Source organism: Indicator indicator, chromosome Z, assembly GCF_027791375.1.
Source record: "Indicator indicator isolate 239-I01 chromosome Z, UM_Iind_1.1, whole genome shotgun sequence".
In the NCBI taxonomy this organism is placed as follows: domain Eukaryota; kingdom Metazoa; phylum Chordata; class Aves; order Piciformes; family Indicatoridae; genus Indicator; species Indicator indicator.
In genome coordinates, this window is record NC_072053.1 from 55,689,073 (window position 1) to 55,708,694 (window position 19,622).

At 39.3% G+C, this 19,622-nt stretch overlaps 1 protein-coding gene across 1 annotated transcript; it reads right to left on the minus strand.

Moving 5' to 3' along the window:
• Window positions 1-14,884: 14,884 nt before the first annotated feature.
• LOC128979814 (protein FAM240B-like) lies at window positions 14,885-16,384 on the minus strand. The gene is made up of 2 exons (XM_054398206.1): window positions 16,245-16,384; window positions 14,885-14,963 (listed from the first exon to the last, which is right to left on the minus strand). The coding sequence occupies exons 1-2, from the start codon at window positions 16,382-16,384 to the stop codon at window positions 14,885-14,887; spliced, it is 219 nt and encodes a 72-aa protein (XP_054254181.1).
• Window positions 16,385-19,622: the final 3,238 nt, after the last annotated feature.

Here is a 19,622-nt window from a genome sequence, read left to right on the forward strand (position 1 = left end):
TCTGTTATAGGCATTGTCCAGTCACACAAATAGAAATTGAAATTTACTAATTGGTGTTTAGGAAAACCTCTTTCCCGGTGAAGTTCCAAATAAGAATATAATGTCTTGGTTTTCAGTGCTGTCTGCTTCTAGGAGAGGTCATGCATGATTTTGACACAAAAAAAGTGAGAGTAAATTTCTTGTTAACAAGTCAGAAACGTCAAAAGGACAGTTGCTTTGGGACTCAGTTATGTCACTGCAGAAGCAGATGAGAGTATGATCACAGCAGTGTAGGTTTTTGTTCTACCCAGTCATGTTTTATCACAAAAATCTCAGTGAGTTCCTATTTTAGAAATCTTTTGGGCTCACATGTATTGTTTCTGAAACAATTTTTTCACATTTGTAAGGACAGATATGAGGAACTTTTGGTGTTCCTTATACACAGCTTATTTCTTTGAAATGTTTTACTATTTGATCAAAAAATGTATTGGTAATCTGAATGTGCATAGAGCTGGACACAGGGCTAAGAGCCAAAATCTGGTTTTAACTTCATCCTGAAGTTTCACCAATCATCTTAAGGAGAAAAATATTTCCCAAAGGAGTTTAGTCGTTGTAAGATGCTGTTGAAGGATTCACAAAGGGTTCGGACACCCGCCCCACACTCTGCAGCTCTGCATCTCGACTGACTCCTCCCGGTGCCCCTATGCATAGCCTTTGTCACCTTAAGCAATGTTTTGCCTCACAAATTAACAGGCAGCCCAAGAGAAGGCAGAAGAATATCCACATGTCTGCTTCAAGTCACTGCCTTCTTCACTTGTACGTGTGAAGGTGACTGGGGAAAATGTGTAAATGCATGTCTCCAGGGCTTTAGAATGTGACATGCATGTCACACACAAAAAATGTCTTACATAGTCTGAATAAAAACTGTCTGGAGGAGAGATTGCTAACAGTCAGTGTAAAAATGTTACAGAATTAACTTTTTTTTCTTTCAGTGTTTTGTGCAGTGTTACAGTACAACTATAACCAGGGTTTTCAACTATTTCGTTCAGGGATTAATTACATAATGCCGTAAGATACAGAGGTGAGAACGTTTGTCTGAATACTCTCTGTTTAAATGTAGATAATGAGCATAGTATCTCCGCCACTGGCTTGAAGGTTTTTACCTATTTCCTTGGTTTATCAACTTCACCTTGTTTATATTTGTTACCTTTGCTTGCTCTTTCTTGTCTTGCCTGCCTTAGGGCTTTGGGCCCATGGGCTGCATCCCTGCCCAGATGTGTTAAGAAAATGGTTTGTCAAGGAAATATACCTCTTTGTGTTACATTTAAAGAATAAGCAGATATAGAGAAAGATCTTACACATTTTTAAAAAACAAATTTAAAGGACCATGAACCCAGGTATGGCTAATGCACAGAAGCTTTACAGCAACTCGGATCACATGAAAAACATTTCACCAGTCAATATCCTCATAGAGATTTTCGACTTCAAAGAGTAATCAAGGAACTCTACTTACTAAAGTTGTCATTATAGATAATGGCCTATATTTCCATATCTAGTCAACAGAAAGCTTTTTCTATGGGACTGGTTGTATAGCCACTATTTAATTTACTCCTTTCACCAGCACTGAGGGCACACAATCGTGTTCTACGTCACTTATCTGTCTTCAGGACTTTTCAAGGCTGGACAAAGATTGAGATTTTCTCCCTTTATATTTTCCACCATGGTCCTCAAAGTCTTTCTGTCTCCAGATATTCCCACACTATTCTGATGCCTTACCCAGGGCATGAGCAGATATTACCTCTGCCCAGTGCAGAAAATTTCCCTCCATCTGGCTGCAAAACAGCCCTCACATAAATAGAGAAGCCAGGAACTCTACCCCTTCCTCCTATCCCCACCTCACAATAATGGCTATATCTCAAGGCCATCATGGCATAACAAGAGGCTAAGCTCTCTATCATGCAGCTACAGCCAGTTTGTACGCTTTGGCTTATGGACAGAGAGTTGCCTTTGTCCCTGTTTCATTTAAAGTGAGGTTTCATGTCTAGTGTTCTGCTACTACCTCTCCAGGCTGAGCCTGAGGTAAGTTTCCTTTTGGCCTTTGTGACCTAAAAGTTGTTCTATTTCTGCAGGTCTTTCATATGTGCATCGCTACTCTTTCCTGTAAATAAGTTCCAGATGACAATATTCTGAAACTCCACTTCTCAAGTCAGATTAGCCCAGATATATAGTCTGCCAAAATAAACATTATATTTAAATCCTCTACTCCTCTTCTTCTCCCATTAGTTGAGTCAGGGTAGCATCTGAATCCCTGTGAAACAGCAGTGTCAAATCCAGCCACCTGCATGACTGAAAATACACATGCAATCTGTTTCTTACTAAGGACTGTTAAATTCACATCATTCACAACTAAGTCTTTGCTGCCAGAGAAACTGTTCAGAAGCAGCACTTGAAAAATAATGAATGTCAAAAAGATAATCAGAGCAATGGGTTAGCTTTATTGTGTTTTTTTTTTTTAATATTTTCTTGTAGGCATGCTCACAATCCTGAAATGAAAAATGGCAAGAGACAGCTTTCCCATCTTGAGACACATGTAGTACAAACTAGTTAATATGAACAAAGGAAAGGATTTACCAGTATTTATGTATGTTAAGATAAGGTGTGCTGGATGCTGCTGTGCTTAACAATTCTGTTCTTTCAGGCAAGGGAGGAAAGTAGGTTAATGTTATATTGCCGTGCAGGCACAACCTTAATAGCACTGTCTTAGTATCAGATTTGTGAATCATTGTTCTGTGTCCCCACGTGGTGCAAACATTCAGAAGAATAAAAGTGAGAGGATCTTGATAACCACCAAAGACTGAGACAGGATGAGTTTGACCTTGGTAAGAATTTCAGCTAAGTTACCAGTACTGGATTTTCAGAAGGTGGATGGAGGTGCAGCAGGTCCTCTATCAGAGACTAACAGCTGTTGATAGTGTAATTGGGGTTGTAGTTCTAGGAAGCTTCCAGTCACATTAGTGGTGTGCTTTACTAATTGTCTCCTAGAATGAGTTCTCAATTGCATTTAACATGGCAATTAATGGAGATTAGATTCTTCTGAAGAGATTATCAGAACATTATATTGTGTCACTACTCTTACTATTAAACTATCATGGAGAGTAGTACATTCATTATTTGATTGAAAGTTGCTGTTTGCCCATTAATGAAAATCAGTTGTTATAAGTGAGTTGACAGCTTTTATGAAAAAGGGGTAAAATGAAAGTGAGGAAAATGGCCTCTGAAATGCCACAGTTGTAAATTGTTAATGCTAGTAGTGTGTGATCACAGTCTGGACCCCTCAAACAGCTTGAAGCTTCTGTTTGGGCTTTTGTCATATCACTATTAGCAGAGTTGTGCTTGTAAGAGAAGATGGGTAGGGTGACTTCTTGCCTATCAGGCATGTAAGGCTGCCATGCCCTGTTTCAAAGTGGAGCTATGAGATGTGAGAGATTGTGGAAGTCCTCTTCCATTGGCTTCCTAGTATGCGTTATATCAATGGGAGTATTTTGTATGCAACTTACAGGTTCAGGAAAGCTGGTTTACTTTCACATATTAGATATACACATGCTCAGCTTAATGCCAGTGAATTTCTTTTTTTCACATCCAAGTTCACATACTATAAAGTGGTTTTTTGTTTGTTTTGGTTTGTTTTGGTTTGGTTTTTTTTAACACAGATATGCAGTGAGGAATTTGCTGGGTTTGAGGAGCACCTGTATCTCCTTCTTGCTGGGAATGTGCTTTAACTGCTAGGCAGTGTACCTCACCTAATGAAACAGAAAGGATTTTCTTTGTCCATTTGTTCTGTTTCCCTTCCATTGAAGCTGTTACTCTGCTGTGCTCTCAAGGAGAGACGCTTTTCTTGACACATCTGAGAAACATGCCAACCATCCTGGCCCTGTCAGAAACCTTGCTTGTTGCCTTGCCTGTTTCATGCCTGAGGCATGAGTGAAGCACCTAATGGTTCAGGCTGTGACGGCTCTGGGAAGTCTAGTAACAGAATTTTGGGCATGTGGGGAAAAAATTAGGCTAAAATGACAGAGGTTTTAGGAATAGCCATGCAGCTTTAGTGTTTTGATCTCACATGTCTTAACCCGGTCTTTTTAGTTCAACATGCTGGGTCTCCTGAGTCTTTGGAAGAAAAGGATCAAATTAAAGAAGAAACTGGTCCAAGATGAGTTTTAATACTAGATATTCCAAAACAAAAATTAGTAGCACCTTGACTAAATCATTCTTCCAGCTCAGCTACAGATTGTCCCTTTCTTTCTGGTGTAAGGAAGTAAAGAAATATTACATCAATATTACACTAGGAGGCAACCTTTTACTCCTAAAAGCTACTGCGTGCAAGTAAAGCAGTCTCTTTCAGTTCTTTGTCCTGTGAAGATGAGCAGTTTTAGTTACATTTTTCCTGAAAATATATTGCTCTTGAATTGAAATAAATTCTGAAAACAGAGATTGAGATCACTGCAATTATTAGGGTAATTTGTGGTATTCATAACCTATGTGCAAAGGATTATTTGGTTGCATATAGTAGTCTCTGACCTGAGATGGCCACTTTCTTGAATAACTCATTTTAATGTGAACATATGTTGGAAGATGCAAGAAATGAAAAGCTTCTCTACAAGTAATTCCCCATACAGACTTCAAAAAAATATAAAATCTAAAATTGATCTCGATCAATTCTCCAAAAGGATTGTTGAATTTTGTGTTCTATGCTTGAATTTTGTATTTTAGTTGTTTTGCTCCCAAATTCTGGAAGAGTAAGATTGCAAAATGAAGGTAGAAAAGATTTCTGCCCCACCCAAGCATGGGAATGAAACATGGCTTTAAAGAGAGCTGAAGAACTGTCCAGGACAGGTTTGCCATGTGTGTGATTGTGGTAGAAAGCATTGTTTTCTGAAAAATGATGAATGGAATAGATCCTAGTACAGGGATATGCAACTTATGAATGAGCCAAAGCCACACACACTAAAGGTTTGCAATATTTTGGCCAGTTTCGGTGCATTTTAATTGTGTTCGGCAAACAGGCAATGTTTCCTGACAGGTAGGGGGCTGGACTGGCACACAGATCTGACTTTATAACCAAGTTTATGAACTGGCCACTTGTGTACCCTAAAACGCAATAGTTCTGGATCTTATTTTCTCTGTCAATGAGTGAATGAGGTAACAAATCTCATCTTTAAATAATCTGAGATAAAATTCACTATCTAAATTTCAGGTATGTGTTTCTGTTTGGTGGCTTGGATTTCTCTATTTTTAACCCCAACCATTTAGAGCAGTTGTTTGATTAAATGCCTTTTAATTTTCACTGACTGAGAGTAGCATGTTAAATAGCTCAGACATGGGCAAAATGGAGTCTACCTTAAATAGCCAGGATGAGTGTACTGCACAGCTCTGCTTTCCATAAACCATGCTACTGGTACCTCTCTATCTCCTGTACAAGTACATGAGCAGGGAGAAAATAAGATTAGGGAGAAAATAAGATCTAGATGAAAACTGCCTGTTTATTTCACCTGACTGGGTTCACACACAGAATCACCAGAATGCCTCCGGTTGGAAGAGACCTCAAAGATCATCATGTCAACCCTGTGAAGACTTAAGTTTGTCTTCTTCTAATTCCCTCAATACTGTTTGCCTTCCGAAAGTGCCCAAAGTGTTTCACACCATTGTTCCACAGGGATCCCTTCTTGTGCTGCACTGTGCCTTCTCATGGACTGGATTGTAGCCAAAATAGCACATCCTCATGTTTGCTTTCACACTACTGTCTCAGAGAGATCTCTGCTTATCTACAAGACCACAAACTCTGTGCTGATAACCAGAGGATGCTGGGGCTCACTGTGACAAGTTTTCGTGGGCCTTCTCATGGACAGAATTCTCAAAAGATGACTGATACAGCACTTTCCCAAGGTGCTTCCACACCATTACCACAAGCTCTGTGACAATAGTAGCTGATAACCAGACAAGGCCACAAGTTCTGCTCTCAAGAGTGTTACTGTGAGACTGGGCCTGGCCCAGGTAACCAACTGTGGGACCAGTGCTAACACCAGTCAAACATGCTCAAATGAGTGGGACAGTGTGACTACACACGGGATTGGAAAAGGTATAAAAACCCAGAGCAACAGAGAAAGTTTGAAGCTTCCCCACCAGTCAAGACCTTCAGGATCAGTGAAACATCACCTGGATCCATGGTAGCAATTATGTTTTGCTTTGCTACCCCTTGCTTATTTCTTCCTCCATTTCTGTATTTCTAACTTTTTCTCCTGCATATATAAACAAAATAAATTCAAGTGTTTTTCCCAAACCAACTACTTGTTTCCTTCTTGGTTTCATTTGGAGGATCCACAAAAGGACTATGTGGATTGAGCCAGCACTTGACCCAGCACTGAAGGGTCAACACTAAACCATGTCCCTAACATGGTGCTTGAACACCTGCAGGAACAGTGACTCTACCACTGCCCTGGACAGAACATTCCAATGCTTGATAAGCCTTTCAGTGAATAAATATTTCCTAATATCCAGCCTAAACCTCCCTTGGTACAGCTTGTAACCATTTCCTTGAGTGCTGTCACTTGTTATCAAGTAGAAGAAGCTGGCCCCCTCCTTGCTCCTACATCCCTGCATGTAGCTGTAGAGAGCAGTGATGTCTTCCCTCAGCCTCTTCTCCAAACTGAACAACCCCAGCTCCCTCAGATGCTCCTCATAGGACATGCTTTATGCTCTTCATGATCCCTGTTGCCCTTCTCTGGACATGCTGCAGAACATCAATGTCATCCTTGTAGTGAGGGGCCCAGAACTGATCACAGTACTCAATGTGTGGCCTCATCAATGCTGAGTACAGGTGGAGGACCACCTTCCTGTTCCTGCTGGCCACAGTGTTTCTAACGGTGGCCAGGATGTTCCTTTGACTTACTTCACTGTGCAGCCTCCCCATCAGCTCTGCAAGCATAAAGAGGGAGGTGGGGAAGCTAGAGAGGAGGGCATAGCTCATGGATAAGAGTGGGTCTATCAGCTGCTCATGTTTGTCTGCTCACTTATTTGTTAAACTGTCAACCATGGATCAGCCTCTCAAGTTGTGTTGAGGAAACTTCTGAAAAGACCAGTCTCCTGGCCCTCCAAGATTCCCATTCAGTGAACTGAAACCTTAATGATCCTTAAAATCTTAAGTAGAGTTCTCCTTGAGAATCCTGCAATGCATAATAGATGTTGGGGCTGAGACATAGTCATGGAGAAAACAGGCTTTTGTGTGTTGAAGGCCCAGACTGTGCTGCAAGGCTCCTCCCCTGAGCTGAGCTGCTCCTCCCAACACTGTGCATCAGCTGAGCTAAAGGTCACAGATCCCCAGGGGCTGAAAAAAAAAGGATCAGTATTTGTGACTGCCTGGTTCTTGTTAGTATGACTGCTTTTGGGCTGTTGTGTAATATGACGAAGACACAAAAAGATGCCTAAGGTTTTTGGTACCATTTCAGTATGCATATCTGTGCATGTGTATCTCTAATAATCAATATGCAATCATTTGCAGAGCTCATTTTGGGGTAGTAGCTGATACCTGTTCATGGGACCTTTCAGCAACCCAGTCGCACTGCTCTTGCTTTTGGTACATCTGATCCCCAGCTTTGAAGATGCTCTCTGTGGGTGAAAAGGCTATCCCAGGATTTGGCCTTCAGTGTAACACTGCCTATTAATAACCCGCAAACAATACAAAGATTATATGAGCTGATTTCTGTTTCCCTTTTTTAATAGACTGATTGATAATTTCCCATACCTTCCCTTTAAAACATGACTGAAATTATGAAGGACTGCTTAGATATTCTGACAAGAGTATTTAATCTAGGCAGATCAAGTCAAGCAGAGAATTTTCCTAGTTGGTTTCTTCTCTAACCTTTGTAATTACAATAATCTTAAATGCCATGTGAAGTTTCATTCACATTGCTTGGACATTAAATGAACTATTAGGTAGTGTAGGATTAGAGGAACATCAAAGCCCTCATAGATTTACAGCATTATGCAAAGCCTCTCGTTTTCCTTTTGACTTAGAGCACCATGAAGATTATAGGTTGTATTCAATAATTATACCAGCGCTATTCTTTCCTGTCCATGGGTAAGGCTGTGTCAGCATTTCTATTCTAATCCTCTGGTTTCAAAGGACTTTATTACTTGTTCATAAAAAATTGTTCTGGAATAGAATTCGGTATTAAATTCTCATCCTGGGATAAGGAGAAGAAAAAATATTTAAGCACTTGGTGACTGCTCCCTGGGTTTAGAGATAGTATGTGCATTTTAAAGCAGCTGGAGTCAGTGTCAGGAAATTCTCTACCAGTTTTACAATTCAAAACCACCTCTATTTCCTCAGTGAATGCTGGCAGGTTGCTATTACACTGCTTGGTGGACTTGTTCTTTCTCCATCCCAAAGTGGTGGTGGTGCAAAAGGTCACAAATACAAAACACTCAGATCTCAGAATAAACTTCACTGGTGACTTCTGACACCAGGCCTACTGCACTGAATCCCCCGGGACAGAAGAGTGTTGAGATTATAAAAAAGGAATATGTGCAAGGAGAGAGGTGGGAATAAAAACAAGCCTCTGGGAAAGGTTCAGTGCTTTTAAAGCAGCTGCAACCAAGATCTTGCACACTAATAAGAAAAAGGTTGCCGAGGAGGATGAAGAGCTGAGGGAGTGTAGTGTGGTGTGTTTTTGTTTTTTTTTTTTTTTTTTTTTTTTTTTGTTTTTTTTGTTTGGTTGTTTGTTTTTTTGGTGTGTGAAGAATACTCTCAGGTTGCTCACATTAATAACATGTAACCTAGAAGTAGGATGAATTGTGGAAGGGTAGGTTGAGGATATCATATTTACTCATTATCTAGAGGCAGATTGTATTGGTAGAAGAGTAAGTTGAGAACTGTAAGTGGAGTATTCTATGACACCACTTTAAAAAACCATCCCTGTAGCAGGCTAAGTCTCCAGCTACAAACAGCAGATTGGCAACAGAGAAGTGCCCTTAAAGTATAAGGCTTCAGCGTAAAGAACTGTGAGTTAAATGTACCACAGCTGTCTTCTCTGCAGTCTTTCAGTCTTTGGGCACACTGATCTGATTTTCCCTTATCCTGCATGGATAAGCAGGAGCTGCCAGAAAAATTCAAATGGAAGAGGGAAGTCTACAGTAACTGGAGAAAGGGTCTGGTCATTTGGGAGGATTATAAAAATACTGTCAAATCATGTCAAGATGCAAAAAGAAAGGCCAAAGCTCTCTTGGAACTAAACCTGTCAAGGAAAGCAAAAGGTAACAGGAAGGGCTTCTTTAAATACATCAATAGGGAAGAATAGCGAAAAAGTGGCTCCATTGTTAAATGAGGTGGGAGTCATGGTGACAGACCATGCAGAGATGGTGGAATTGCTGAGTGCCTTCTTTGCCTTAGTCATTACTGCTAAGACCAGCCTTCAGGAATCTTAGATGCTGGAGGGAAGAAAGCAAAACTGGAGGAAGGAGGACTCTCCACTGGTCAGTGTGGATTGGGCCCTGATGGGGTGCATCCATGGGTGCTGAGGAAGATGGCTGATGTTATTGCTGTACTATACTCCACCGTTTTGAAAGATCATGGAGAACAGGGGAGGTGCCTGAGGAATAGAAGAGGGCCAGTGTCCTCAAAAAGGACAAGAAGGAAGACGCGAGCAACTACAGACCAGTCAGCCTCGCATCAATTCCTAGAAAGGTGATGGAGCAGCTTGTTCTGGAGGCCATCTCTAACCACATGAAAGAAAAGAAGGTTATAAAGAGTAGCCAGCATGGATTTACTAAAGGGAAATCTTGTTTCACTAATTGTGATAGCCTTTTATGAAGACACGACCAAATGGATAGATGAAGGGAAAGCAGTGGATATCATCTACCTTGACTTCAGCAAGGCTTTTGATACAGTCTCCCATAACATCCTCTCAAATAAACTCAAGAAAAGTGTGTTAGATGATTGGACCATGAGGTAGATTAGTAACTGGCTCAACAACAGAGTTCAGAGAGTTGTGATTAGTGGCACAGAGGCCAGATGGAAGCCTGGGATCAGTAATGGGTCTGGTTTTGTTAAATATATTCATCAGGGACCTGGGGATTGAGAGTCTCCTCAGCAACTTCACTGATGACACAAAACTGGGAGGGAGCTGGCTGACTTTCAAAACCTGCCTGGATTTATTCCTGTGTGGACTACCTTAGGTGATCCTGCTTTTGTTAGGGGCGTGAACTCAATGATCTCTGGAGGTCCCTTCCAACCTCTAACATTCTGTGATTCTGTGGTTGTGTGACCCAATGAAAGGCTGTGCTGTCATCCAACAAGATCTGGACAGACTGGAGAGTTGGATGAAGGTGAACCTCATGAGGTTCAATAAGAACAAATGCAGAGTCCTGCATCTGCAGAGGAATGACAGCAGGCACCAGTACAAACTAGGGATTGTCCTCCTGGAAAGCAGTTCCATGGAGAAAGACCTCGGACTCCTGGTGGACAGCAAGTTATCTATGGGACTCCAGTGTGCCCTTATGGCCAAAAGAGCCAATAGCATCCTGGGATGCATTAAGAAAAGTGTGTCCAGCAGGTGTAGGGATGTTCTCATCCCTCTCTACTCTGCCCTACTGAGACCACACCAGGAATACTATGTTGAGTTTTGGGGTCCCACATTCAAGAGAGACTGGGATCTACTGGAGAGAGACCAATGGAGACCTATGAGGGTGATTATAGGACTTGAACATCTCTCCTTGGAAGAAAAAAACTGACAGAACTGTGGCTGTTTAGTTTTGAGACAGAAGGCTGAGAGGAGATCCTATTGATGTCTATAAATATCTGAGGGGTGGATGTCAAGGTGAAGGGGATGGTCTCTTTTCAGTGGTGCCTGGTGATAGGACAAGGAACAATGGTTACAAGCTGGAACACAGGAGGTTCCATCTCAACACAAGGAGATACTTCTTTATGGTGAGAGTCTCCTTCTCTGGAGACTTTCATAACCTGCCTGAATGCTTTCCTGTGTGGCCTGCTCTAGGTAATCCTGCTTTGGTAGCACAGTTTAACTGGATGATCTCTGATTTTCCCTTCCAACCCCTAACATTGTGCGATTCTGTGATTCTCTTCTTACCACAGGTACTGTACTCTCTTTGCTCTACATATAGATAAGAAAATCACAGAACTGTAGGATTACAGAATTGTTTGAATTGGAAGGAACCTTTAAAGGTCATCTAGTTCAACCTCCCTTGCCACAGGCAGGGACACCTTCAAGGTGGTTTAAAGCCATATCCAGCCTGACCCTCTCCAACCTGACCTTGAACATTTCCAGTAGTAGGGCACCCATAACGTCTTTGGTAAATCTGTTTTGGTGCCTCACCATGTTAATTGTAACAAATATCCTCCTCATGTCCAATCTAAATCTATCCTCTTTCAGTTTAAAACTATTACCACTTGTCCTGTAAATGCAGGGACTGGTAAGTCCCTTTATATTTTGAAAAGCTGCAATAAGGTTTTCCTGGAGCCTTCCCTCTTCTCTAGTCTAAACAACCCAAAATCTCTCAATTTCTCTCCATAGGAGAGGTATTCCAGCCCTCTTTCCATTCTTGTAGCTCTCCTCTGGACCTGATTTAACAGGCTCGTGTCTGTTCTGCAGTGGTACTCCTCATCTGGATGAGGAACTCCAGGTGTGACTGAAGTGTGCTAACAAACAGAGTACTTCATATAAATACTGTTTAAAAGATCTTGAGTCCAGATTTTGAGTGTTTGATTCAGAGAATGACAAAACTTCACTGCATCTGTTTTTTTGTCACTGTTACAAGCTTTGCAAAAAAAATTGTATGCCATACATTTGTATTGAGAAGGCGATGTTCATTTTCTTGCTATTCAGTGTCAGGATGAAGCAAAGGGTAAAACAATGAAAGTTAGGAGGATAAGCAAGTATCTACCACAGTTTAACTACAAAGCTAACAAGAGTAGATTGGCATGACTCAAAAGTGCCTTGCTGTTACACTCCAAAGCAATGTGAAAATATGGACAGAAAAAGAAATTAAATGTTTCTTCAAGGAGCTATTTCATAAGTGTTTGAACTACAAAGTTTAATATGTTTAAGGGAATATTACACTCCTCTGAAATGCCATTATTAGTGAGAAATAGTCTGAAGAACATGTAAGTATCAGTAATGATACTGACCTGACTAATTTTATAATCTTTTAGTTGATGACCTTTCCAGTCCTGCAGGCAGGTTTCTCTTCGCCTTTTTATAACACTATGACTCATTTCTGAGTCACACAGAAACTGCATTTTACATTATTTTTGCCTCCTTTTTATTTCTTTTATGACTTTTGAGGTAAATTAAAGATTTATATTTTTGTGTTTTTAAATTGCTGGAGCTACATTTCTTGTGGAGTCTTGTCCATCTTCTGATTAAGATTGTTTCTTGACATTTTGATTTGAATTTTAATGCTATCATTCTTCTTTATTTTTGTTGATTGACTCTAGATTGTATTTATTTATTTGGATACTTTTAAAAAATTATTATTGTTGTTGTTGGTAATTTACAAAATTTGTAGGTAGATTACTCCTGCATCAATATTCCAGTATCAAAACATGTTGGTGGTATTTGGACAAGTAAAGATTGAATGGCCCAAGGTCCTGAATCTAATGCTGTGGAACCTAAGCCTGAAATAATTAATCTGGATAGTAAAGGTGAAACAGCAAAGCTCAGAGGAAAAGTGGCTTAATTCAAGAAGTATGTTCTTAGAAATCCTCTTGGTCTTGGGATAGAATAGATGCAACTTGTAAAAAAATAAGTTCCTTTTTATCATTATAAAGAGATTATTTTAGGTGTCCTAATTTGATAGGGACCTGTTCTTATGTGACATATGTGTTTGTGATGTGCAATTAGGGACTCAGATGGAAGTGAGTTTCTGGTATGTCTTTTCTTGGTTCTCCATGGATTTTCCCCATTCTGACTTACTATTTGAGAAGGATCTCACTTAAGTGACATGCGAAGAAAAGCTTATTCCAGGGGTACTTTCATTTTTAAAATATACCAAATCTTATTCTTCTGTTTCACACCTTGTGCAATCCCTTACATAATGAATGATGGGATGCAAAATGTTTCCCTTAGCTTAGTTAGCTCTAGCTCCTTAGCTCTAATTGCAGCCAAAATGCAGCCAGTGCCATTTCATGATGGAATTCAGGTAGAGCTTCACTAACGATAAGGCACAGACAGATTTTGGGAGAATCAAAGCATGTGAACTAGCTTTTTCAAATAAATCTATTTTTTATTAAAAACCAATATCAAGTTGTGAGTCTACTTAGTGATAATTAAAGTGCAGCTATAGTGGAATCATATTGTTATCCTGCATATCCACAGTTGGCATTACTTTAAACATTGCTTAAGGAAAAAAATCAACTGAAATACATGAGTTTAGCAGCTTTGTCCAGCTGGCAGGAAAACTGCTCTCAAATTTGGTGAAATACCTTCTGATGTCTTGATTTCAAAGTACATGCTCCAAGGCCAGCTTTTTCTTCCACCCTCTCCTTCAAGGATTTCTTAGACTTTCTAAGCATTATTTACATGTTTAAATTCTGATAATAGATTTGATTTGACTCTGGAATGCACAAGAGTGAACTTAAAATGTGATGGATAAAGAGAGTGAGAAAAAAAAGCCAAATTTTTGTTTTGCTTTAAAAATAACAGATGAATTAAATATTGTTAAACCCTCTTTGTTATCTTTTCACCCCACTGGCAATTCAAATCTTCTTTACTTCAAAAGGAAATGAATTACTAGACTAGTGAAATGGTCTTACAACAAGGAACTAAAAGGTTAAACAATTGAGGAAAGACTTTCAGCATGCTCTAAACAACCCATTTTGCAGTACATTACCCCAAGCATTCTGGTGGTGGCAAAGCAGTCACACTAAAAACGAAGCAGTTTTGTTACACCAGCCTATTGAAATGCTTTACCGCTGTTGGAGGAAATGCCACATTTCCTAATGAAGCATTAAGAAAGGAACTGAAAGCATTTTTGACTAATGGCAAATGTGGGAGAGGAAACCTGCCATCTTTCTGAAGGCTCTGGTTGTTAGGGAATATATACGGGATCTTAGAGCAAAAATGTGTTAAGAGGAAAAAACTGAGCTTGTCACTCATGATGACAGACAGCTGTGAATAAGCATCAAGGTACTCTGTAAAACAGAAATAGCAGTTCAGCTCAAACCAGCTTGGGTACAAGAAGCAACTCCAGGTTGTTTTGTCTTCACTGATACAGTGTCTCAAGCTGGCTAATGTAGGTTAACTAATTAAGCAACCCTTTTTGGTGTCTCAACATGTTTCACAGGATACATATTAGTACCTTCACAGATTTTTAATATGACAACCAGGGCCTTCAAGCTCCACTAGTGACCCAGGATGTGGTGGCATTGATTGTGCCTATTCTCTCTTCCTTAGTGTGAGATGTATATATATATATAAAATAATTACAAAATCTCAACCGTTCATTAATAGATGGGAAGAAAATAACTTCATTAGATTACAGTCAGAAAACTGATTACAATACAGAAACATTAACTGTCAAGGAGATGCTTTTGCTGAGCACTAGCTGCGTAATTAAACTCTTTCCCCCCAGACATCTACATCTCAGTGAACCATAATTTATTAATTTTGAAGACTTCAGACTACTTCAGCTTTGTTTATCAAATGAAGGGATGGATGCACAATCTTAAAAGCAGCAATAGATATTACACATATGAAACTTCTAACAATGACAGCTAATAAATTGTAACTTATTTAAGCCGCAAAGTAAAATTGAGTTAAGTTTTTGCATCACATCATCATGCTTTCCTAAAAAATATTTTATCTTTTTCCTCTAACATGTAATGACCATGGGATCTTCAGCTAGATGAGTCTTCGGGTTGAGTCCTCAACATTTTTATCCGTTTTTCCAGCCTCTCCATCCATTCATTCCTGAGCCTAAGGACAGAAACATGTATCAGCTTTCTCCATATTTTTACAGGGAACAGATTTATAATGCTGAGGTTTCCCACCAGTGCTGTCCTTTGGTGCTTTTGCCCAGTTGTCATGCAAACCATCTTGCCTCTTTAGAGTGCTTTGCTGGAAGGCATTTTAAGAATAACTCTAAATCCCAGTGAGGGCTCACCTGAACTCTGTGCTTCATCTTGATCTCCATTGTGCCGTCGCTCAGTCGCCTCTGTGTGCCGGAGTGACATGTCATCTCCACCGGAGACTGACTGCTGCCACCTTCTGGGTAGCATCACCCAACATTTCCCCAGTCTCCCTCAGAAACGCTTTTTAAAAGGTACTTGCATAGACAGTCCTGAGAACTATTTGTCTGGGAAACATGTTAGACTCATAGCAAACAGGTTTGCTTTTTCTTTTTTTTTTTTTTTTTTTTTTTTTGGGTAGCATCTGTGTACCATTGAAAGACCGCCTGAACTAGAAAAGATAGGGATTTCACAGCTAAGGAGTTAAGGTGTTGAGATGAGGTTAGTTACAAATGGTTAAAGCATGTCAGAGAGTAATTTCCATGTTCCTTCATCCAAAGTTATTAATGCAAGTCCATCCTTGCTCTTGTTTTTTCAAGCATCAATCCAGAGAGAGATACAAGGGAGATTAAAAAAAACCCCAACCATTCTTACTGAATGATCTCAAGACAAAATAGCCACCTTTGCATGCACTTTCTGCTTGTGGGAACTTCACATGAGGTAAAACTGTACTGATTCTGCTGCAGACTGGTCTTTTTCATTGTTGCTGATCAAGGTAAACATAACTGATGGTTGATAGTTGCCTTGGTCTGTAAGTACACTTTGATCGTCGTCTTTATTATGGATTTACTTTATGCAGATTCAGATCTCTTAATGAATTCAACCTATACTCTTGTGAAAACAGGGCCATGGAGAATGAAGAGGGGTGAGCTACACATCTGTGCTAGCTCTGCTGTGAGCATAAGCTTTGATGTTCAGGGCAACCTTGTACTGATAGTTGTCCTGATAGCCTTAGAAAATTCCACATTTTAAACCCATTTCATAGAACAAAAGTGAATTCTCTTAACCTGTGAAGCCATAGCTTAGACATGTTAGCATTAGAATGTCAGTTTGTGAAGCTTTACTATTTTCTAAAAATCAAATAAAAACACCTTCAGCTTTCATTGCATCACTGAAATAGTCATCACTTTTCTTTAATAAAGATTTACAATATAAACTCAAATAACCTTTCCAGATGCCAACTACCCACTTTGTCAGAGCACTTCTTCGCTGACGTTCTTTTTCAATCTGCAGATACCGAGTTTGTTCTTCAATAGTCTTTTCCCAGAAGTTTCTCAGATCACTAGTTTCACATCCCCGCACTTCATGACGTATGTATTGGCTATTCATTTTCTCTGAAGGAGAAAACTGAAACAACCATATGAAAAGTTATTTGTTCCTAATCTGTTTTCATGGCTAAAGCACACTTTATCTGCTTTGAATTTTGACAGTGTTAGGGTCACACAGTTAGTGCTTTGTCAGATCAGGATAACAGTGGGTATGACTTCTTATTGAAGTTTTTAATTCCAGCTACTGACACTTGAGGATATGCTATGTGCAGTGATTTGACTTTTTTTTCACCTCAAATCTCTCTCATCTCCATCTGCCTGTGATCTTTAGTGTCACAATGCAGGACAGTTCTGTTGTATTCTGTAGTTTATGGATTCACACACTTTGTACTGTACTTATAAATTGAAAGAAAAATGTAAAAATTACACAGTCTAGTGGGGTTTTTCCTTATCGCTTTTGTGTCTATAAAGTGACAAAGTCACTGTTGTAGATTAAGATTAAAACAATGAAGAAAAAGAGCTCTCATGATTTGATGTTAATCATTGTAACACATTAGCTTTATGTGGGAAGTATGTGCAGAATTTTATAAGATACTGACTTGCAAAAGCTACCTTGCTTATTAAACATTTCTGTCTCTTCTGCAGTTTTCAAAATAGAGCAAATTCATTGAATATTTGTTCCCATTCTGTATCTTCCTCTTCGTTAAATGTCATCTTAAAAACAAATTTCAGAATGAATCTTATCCTAAGAAAAGAATACCTGTCTCAAGGTGACTCTTCATGGGCAACACTCAAACTCCTGTAGCCCACATTACAGCCAGAAAATCATATCATTACTTTTCTCAAAATGTCATTAAATATGGAACAAGAATATTCATGTTGCTTTCCAAATTATTGTCTGGGGTTTTTTTCATAAACATGCTATTATAATGTTTTCCAGAACATTTAGATTTTTAAAAACAAATATTTAGGGCTCTCTCATGCATTGCTGGAATTTGTGGCAATTATTTTTAATTTCTTTTAATCAGAGCTATAGAGAGCTAGTAAACAAGCCCCTCAAGGCTAGCTTGGAAAAGCTTGAAGAAACTGCTGCCATTCCCCTGCTAGGCATTGTAGGAAAAGCACAACTGGGAACTGGTAATCTTTACATAATTTCATTTGGGTATTTGATTGTTTCATGAAAAACTGTGAGGCACATTATATAGAGTCTATGAGCAGAGAACAAAAGCATCCAAGTTTGAAAAGGTACCTTTCCTAGTGGAATTTCTGTATCACACCTCTGTTATTCCCTTTAAAATCTCCATATACCAACTCATGGCCTCCAAATGACAGAAGCACAGTATCTGAGCCTGACTTTTGCAGGAAAAATTTACTGAGCATTTGTTTCAGGGTCTGAGCAATTCATAGCTGGATGTGCAAGTGGTAGCATCATTGCAAGTACAGTTGAACACCTCTAGGTGTGCTAAGGGATAACCAATTCCAAGTCAAAAGTTCTTTTACTACATGTTTTCGGAAAATGTGAATATTCTATAAATATCCACATATATATTCCCAGCTCAAATCTCTCTTCCCAAATAACACTTACTACCCTTTCTGTGTACTGAGAGAAATGTAGAAATTTATGAAAATCATACAGTAATAGTCATGTGGGTCAGACTTTCCACTCTAGGAGTTAATCTCTGACAATATTTCTGAATAGAAGCAAGCAAAATTCCCAGATATACCAGAGGGTACAAAATAAACTGTCAGGAAACAATGTCTCCTGGTTTCTTTTATCAGAAATTATGTCAATGCATAATAACTTCATCCTTCTGAACAGTTATGAATTCCTGTTAATATACTGTGGATGTGTCCTTTCTCTATGTGTAAGGGTGAACATGTCTCCTCTTCAGGAGAGGCAAAGTTATGGAGCTCATTGACATGAAGTATAACTGAGCTTAAGCTCAGAATACATATATCCTTTACTGTTTTTAAATACTCTGCCTCTTGGTTTGAGCGCAGGTAATCTTGGTACTGGCTTGACTCTATTTTACAGATGTGCCTCTTGCAACACCCCTGCCCGCAGCAAAAAATCCCAAGGAAAAGGTTGTAAACTCAGTAGAAGAGAAGTTCAGAATTGGCTTTCATTGTTACTTATCTTGTGCTGACAGTACTTGGAAGGTTAGAACCCTTTGAGACTACAAGTGTGTGTAGCACTATGTGTTATAGGTTTGAATAGGGTATTTTTTGGAGGGAGTGGGCAGGAGTTGGTACTTGTCTCTGTTTATTCTTTGTGAAATTTTCTGTGTGCTTGCTTAAGCACACCAAGAGCATTTTCTAAGTCTGTCCTTTTATTTTGCATTAACATACAGATACCTTGGTCTCCAATTTTCTCTTACTTGGCCTCTAATCTTTCTCTCTCCCTCTCTCTCTTTTATTTTGTTTTGTTTCCTCTTAGTACTGGGGAACACTCAAGTATATATCAATGTAACTGAACTTAGAATTTCTACATCATTATTTTACTGACTCTCTTATAACCTTGATAAACACCAGTGTGTCAATGTTCTTGCCTTTGCTTTCCTAAACTGCGAAATCATCATACCCTAAATTACCTCTTATTTCAAACACTCTGCTTGAGCCCATTCACATGGTGGCTGTAGGAACTGCATATGTCTGCTAAAATAACCCATCTTTGCCTTAATGTGTCATATGCACAGGTGTTTGAATTCACCTCTGTCCTGCCATCTATTTCAAAACTGTTACCATAAATCCTGAGGGCCGTGTGGGCAATAAGGGGTATCAAACCTTCTCTTATCAGTGTCTCATTTGCTCCAAGTTTAAGTTTCTGTACTAAAATCTTCTCAGTGGTGGAAACACTTTATTGTTCCTTCTTACCTTCAGCTTTTTTTTCAAAAGAGAGTTAACAGGAATTAAGCCTGTATTGGGGTTCTGCACCAACATTTATCTCCTGGGTGCAGTTTATTTTCATGCCTTGGAACCTCATTCAAGTCAGTTAGCAAAAGAAACCCTATTTGCTAGGAAAAGAGAAGTATGCATCAGGCAGATTTTGAAGCAGCCTGAAAAAATATATTCTAGGTATCATAGCACAGGTGGGCAGAAATACACTGTTAAAACATATGTAGTTGTGACAGCGCTTTTATAGATCTGGCAGTTAGGTCTGACTTAAACTACCTTGCACCATCTAGGACTAAATGAAACTTTATTTAAGCCTCTAGTGACAATCCTTCAAGAGGACAATAACAAGAGCCTCCTTTTTTGTAATCATCTTTGACAGAGCCTTAGTTGTAAGCTGGTGAACA